The 5,526-nt window shown below is 35.8% G+C and overlaps 1 protein-coding gene across 1 annotated transcript in view; it reads right to left on the reverse strand.

Annotated features, from left to right (window-relative positions):
* LOC107710944 (UDP-N-acetylglucosamine--peptide N-acetylglucosaminyltransferase 110 kDa subunit-like) overlaps positions 1–5,526 on the reverse strand; it is a 39,943-nt gene that overhangs the window by 15,968 nt on the left and 18,449 nt on the right. Inside the window, exons 16-20 of the mRNA XM_016515840.1 lie at positions 2,563–2,733; positions 2,358–2,474; positions 2,103–2,267; positions 1,369–1,416; positions 991–1,143 (exon numbers count right to left, since the gene is read on the reverse strand). Coding sequence (XP_016371326.1) covers positions 991–1,143; positions 1,369–1,416; positions 2,103–2,267; positions 2,358–2,474; positions 2,563–2,733 — 654 coding nt within the window. The remainder of the gene's footprint in view (positions 1–990; positions 1,144–1,368; positions 1,417–2,102; positions 2,268–2,357; positions 2,475–2,562; positions 2,734–5,526) is intronic.

Below are 5,526 nucleotides of genomic sequence, written 5' to 3' on the forward strand. Positions count from 1 at the left end.
CGTATCGACCGAAATTAAGAAATATATCGTGATATCAATTTTGGCCATATCGTCCAGCCCTACTTAAACCGCATAAACACATTTCATCACACCAAATACACAAAATAAATGTTCTTTTTAGCAACATCATATGACCCCTTTAACGGTTCTGTCTAAATACGGATATAATTTAGTAAAATTAATTTAGTAAAATTCGGATAGAAAAGCAAATACGCATTTATATCATTTAAACAAATCTTTGAATGTCTAATAAATATCTAATTTCAAAAACCTTGCAAACTTAGTCGGATCCAGTTGTGAGCTCTTGTGAAATGTGCATGTGACCTGCATGATCGCGTGTTCTCTGTGTGACTTTCAGTCTGTGCCAATTGAATGTGGATAGGAGGAGAGTTCAGCTTCACTGGAGACGCGCGATATGAAATGCATGTGACCTGCATGATCGTGTGTTCTGTGACGGTCGGTCCGTGTGAATTGAATGCTTTAAACTCGTGAATTCAAATTATGCTGCACTTTTTGCATTTGCCCACTGTCATATTCATGTCATTTTCACTGTGTGCTGTATGTAAAATGAGTGTTACCTTGGCTTTATTTGAAAAAATATGATTAATGCACACAAACTTCCCAGAATACTGAGTGCCCAGTTGGTTACAGTGTTTACTTCCTTTTTAATTATATTTTTATTAAATATTTATTTGTGATAAATACTTTTTCATCTAAAAAATATGTTTATTTAACACATTTATTTTTTGTATCAATTTTCAAATGATTTCAAATTTCTTAAATATTAATTAAAATAAATAAAATTATATCGGTTTTATATCGGCCACCCTGCTTTCCAAGATATCGGCATCGGCTGTCAAAAAAACAATATCGGTCGACCACTAAAAGGCACCAAAATCAAAAGTGCATTATGGGTGTTGAAGTCCACAAAAGTCCGTTTTCTCTAGTCACGTAGAACTGATTTAAAAAAAAAAAAAATTATATTCTTACATTGGCCCACATCTGCAGGGTGGGAGGGTCAATCTTATAGAGCTGGTTGAAGTTGCAATAGACAATAGAGTCTTCAGGGAGGCCATATTGCGAGCGGGTGGTCACCACGATTGTTCTGGGAACTTCTTCTCCTGTTGCTGCTTTGTTGTTAATCTAAACAGAAAGATTTAAGAACAGATGAGTTAACAGTTTAGGTACTGAAAAGACAAGCATGTGCCCTATAACGGTGTCGCCCATCCCTAGAAGCCTTTCAACTTCTCCGCCACCATGTTTGTGCCACCTACAGCAGTGGTGTGAAGGCCCAAGTGTAGGGAAAAATGGCTATTGCACATCCTGTCTCAAAGCATGCTGTTCTCATCCAGCTTATGTGTGCCATACCTGCAAGGCTACAGTCCCAGATACTATAACCTCCTCCACTGTAAAAATCTGAAAAACAACAACATGTGGTAATACACTGGCTCTGCCTACTATAAAATTGTCTTTTTGCCAGATTTTCAAGATGATCGAAGGAGGAAACTGAGGTCATCAGAATAATTTTCCACCACCAGTCTGAGAGAAATTAAGTCTCTCATGTGCAAATACAAATGGCACAAGAGCAAATACAGCCATGTTCCGATAAAAACACCTTCACGCCACTAAATCTCGATAAAGAATTACATGTTGTCGATTTGGGCATGACAGAGGTGTCACTGACCACAGAAGAAAATACTCAGAATTTGATCATTAATCAGAAACTGATATTGTGAGTGTGATTCACGTAAACACTTAAACCTAATATTCCAGTTAACAAACACTTAACCAATTATTCAATGGAATATTCATTTATATATGCACTCGTCCAAACAAAATTAAAAGAAATGCAAAACAGCGTGCATGTAACTCTCTTTCTCAGAATGAAGGCTTAACCAGAAAAATGATATGCATGTAAATGTGGTCAACTATCCACCGATCTGTCATGCTAAGAAGGATGGACGGGACTAAATCCCAGTCTGAGAGCAAGCCAAGACACCACAGCCAGGGAGAACCCGATTTTCAAAGCAGTCAAGTTAGTGAAATTGCAGTGAAATCAGCCAAGTGAAGTCCAGTGACTGAGGGCCTACGATGGGCCGTACCTGAGTGGTGGCCAGGCCGTTGCTGACCGTAAAGCCGTTGATGGTGACCTGGATCTGGCCCTGGTTGATCATGTTAATGATGGCCTCAGCGGCTGTGTTCATAGGGATGACGGGCATGGAGAGGGCACCGTTACTGTCAGTGGACTCTTGACCATCACATTCCATCTGAAAGTAGGAGAATAATGAGAAAGAAACATTAGCATGTCTGTTTAACAGGGTAATGGAATGCACTAAAGCAGTGATTTCTTCACTAACCTTCACAATTTTGATGTCTGGCAGGCTTTCCAAGAAGGCTTTCAGATCAATGCCATTCAGTACAATGCGATTGTCAAAAATATGGCCATTTGACTTGAAGTCTATCACCGCTTTTTTCTATTGGGTAAAAAGAAACACATGAGCCTGTTTCTCTGTAAAAGATTTTTTTTTTTTTTTTTTTAAGTGATTAGAGACTGAATCTTACCTTGAGGTGAGGGAACATATTGGCATGATCTCCAATGAAGAAAGTGTTCGGCATGTAGGCTATTTTCTCAGAGTACTGCTCTGCAACCTCAAAAGGAGACGTCTCCTTATCAGTGATAATGTAGTCCATGAACGGAGCTCCACTGGTGCCTGGGTATCCAAGCCACATGGCCTAGGGTAGATTGGAAAAAGTAACTTATTATTCAATTAGATCTTTATATATTATCTGAAGTGTATGCAACCATTTAAAAATTGGGGTTCAGTAATATAATTTTTTATTTAAGAAATTACTCATTTTATTCAGCAAATCACAAAAAAAAACAAAAAAAACATCTATGTTAGGGCTGTCAGAAAAAAATTTAGAATTTCGAATATTTGTCAAATTTAAAAATAAAAATCCACATTCGAATTTTAGGTGTGCGTTAAGGAGGCAGCCTTATCAGTGGCGCACGAGATGCGATGACGATGTAAGTGTTGTTGCATTATAATGTTTTTGTTAGTCTATCCAGTTGAAGCCACTGCTGCGTTGTTCATTAAAAATATTGCAGAAAAAGAGAACATCAATGCGGAGAAGATCTTGTTTATGTCAAAACTGAAACCAAGCCGTTCCCACAGAACGCATATTTCGTGCATTTTCTAGAAAGACATTGTCTATCACCGTTGCACTCGAAGCCATGTAAAATTAATGCAGGTTCAACTTTGAAAAAAAAAAAAACTTCGAGACTTTATGGCGGGTTTTTTCGCCCATCTCACTGCATCTGAAAAAAGTACTCTGTGTGATTGGCTTTCGGCGCTTTGTATTAAACTATGCATACATACATGATGCTGTTTTGTTTATAGTTGTTTAAGCAACTTAATTATAATTGGTTTATAAACATTATTTTAAACATTATGCACTTTTTTCACAGATAGTCATGTTATCTTATGCTTTGAATAAACGTGCATTAGTAATATTTTGCTCGATGCGCCCTCTTGTGGCCAAAAGCTTTTTTCTATAATTTGAATATTGATAATATTTAAGTACAAAATTCTAATTCAGTTTTTCAGCCATTTTGACAGCCCTAACTTGAAACCAAATATTTCTTTAAAATAAATGCTGTTATTAATAATAATAACAACAACATGGCAACACTTTACAATAAGGTGTCATGTGTTAGCATTAATGTATTAACTAACATGAACAATACATTTATAACAGTATTTATTTATCTTTGTTAATGTTAGTTAAGAAAAATACAGTCATTCATTGTTTGTTCATGTTAGTTCACAGTGCATTAATAATGTTAACAAACACAACTTGTGATTTTAATAATGCATTAGTAAATGCTGAAATTAACATTAAGATCAATAAATGCTGCAGAAGTATTGTTTATTCTTAGTTCATGTTAACTAATAAAACTTATTTTAAAGTTACCAGTAACAATAGTAACATAACATATACATAACATAGTATAATAATAATATACGACGTAACTAAAAATAATAATAATAATAAATGTTTCTTGAGCAGCAAATCAGCATATTAGAATGATTTCTGAAGAATCATGTGACACTGAAGACTCGAGTAATGATGCTGAAAATTCAGCTTTACATAACAGGAATAAATTATTATTATTATTTATTAAGTTCCTAAACATGGCCCACTTCTCTCCTTCAATGCAAGTCTACACCTGTTTTATCACACACCCAACTATATAACATAAAATGAACATTTTAATGCAGATCTCATTCTTTGTAGTGGCTTCCACTAAGTCGCTAGTATTGGTAATAGGAGCGAGCAAGTAATTGTCGCGTAAAAATAAGTCCATGCAAAACCGAAGTAAAATGCAAACAGTGTCTTTCTTTATTGTGCTCCAATGAATAATCATTGCTTCCAATTAGCTTTCTGTGGTGTCATTTTGTCTAGTTCACAGAATACGAAAGTCCATACCTTGTAGACACAACATACTGTTCAACTTAGTCCAAACACATAATCCAATAATTTGGCATGATGAAGCACGATCCAAACCAGTCCAAAACGGTCAAAAACTGTGCGCTTCCCTACTACCAATACACACCTGTTGTCTCATTAACCAATTGCCCTAATATACTATTTCCAGTGCGCCACCTAATGGACAAACACATAATTGCATTAAAATGGCTCATACATTCTTTAAAGGTGCAGTGTGTAATATTTAGGAGGATCTATTGACAGAAATGCAATATAATATAACACAACTATGTTTTCAGAGGTGTATAAAGACCTTACATAATGAACCATTATATTTTTATTAACTTAGAATGAGCAATTTATAGAGATCGACCGATATATCGTTTTTACCGATATTTTTCCCGATATTTAAGCATTTTACCATAATCGGATATCGGTTTTGTAATATCGGATTCACCGATAAACGCCGCCATCTTGTGGGTGTTTTGAGAATTGCGTGCAGGATTGCTATTGCGGCGCGTCTGAGGGGAGAGGAGACAACAACAACGGCATGGTGCAGGTACTTGATTTGCTGTAGTTAGTAAACTTTATTTAACATAACAGCCATTTATGCACAAATTAGATGCATTACATAAATGCCTGATATGTAGTTTATGCAGCTTAGCTCTAAGAAATAGAGAACAACTCACGGAGTCATGTAAGATAATCCATCCCTGTCCCAATAAAGATGTAACTTTGCCTGAATTAAATATCCAGCCATGAATGAGCGCATGTTGGAAATAAAAGCGCTGAATTTAATTCTCTCTCTGTTGTATATTTGCTCATCATTAGTCTCGTGAAGCCGCTTTCATATTGCTGTTCACTCACCGGGTTGATGCTCAGGAAATGCTCCAGCACGGCCACCGCATGTAACTTTTAACAAGATTCACTTGTTTAAAACACCCTAAATTGTATTAACATTTACTATATAACCAATATTTCGCTAATAAACATCTAAATAAATACATCTCTATGGAAATGAATTATTTATTATCT

Source organism: Sinocyclocheilus rhinocerous, unplaced genomic scaffold (assembly GCF_001515625.1).
Source record: "Sinocyclocheilus rhinocerous isolate Xijiao unplaced genomic scaffold, SAMN03320098_v1.1 scaffold3161, whole genome shotgun sequence".
NCBI lineage: Eukaryota > Metazoa > Chordata > Actinopteri > Cypriniformes > Cyprinidae > Sinocyclocheilus > Sinocyclocheilus rhinocerous.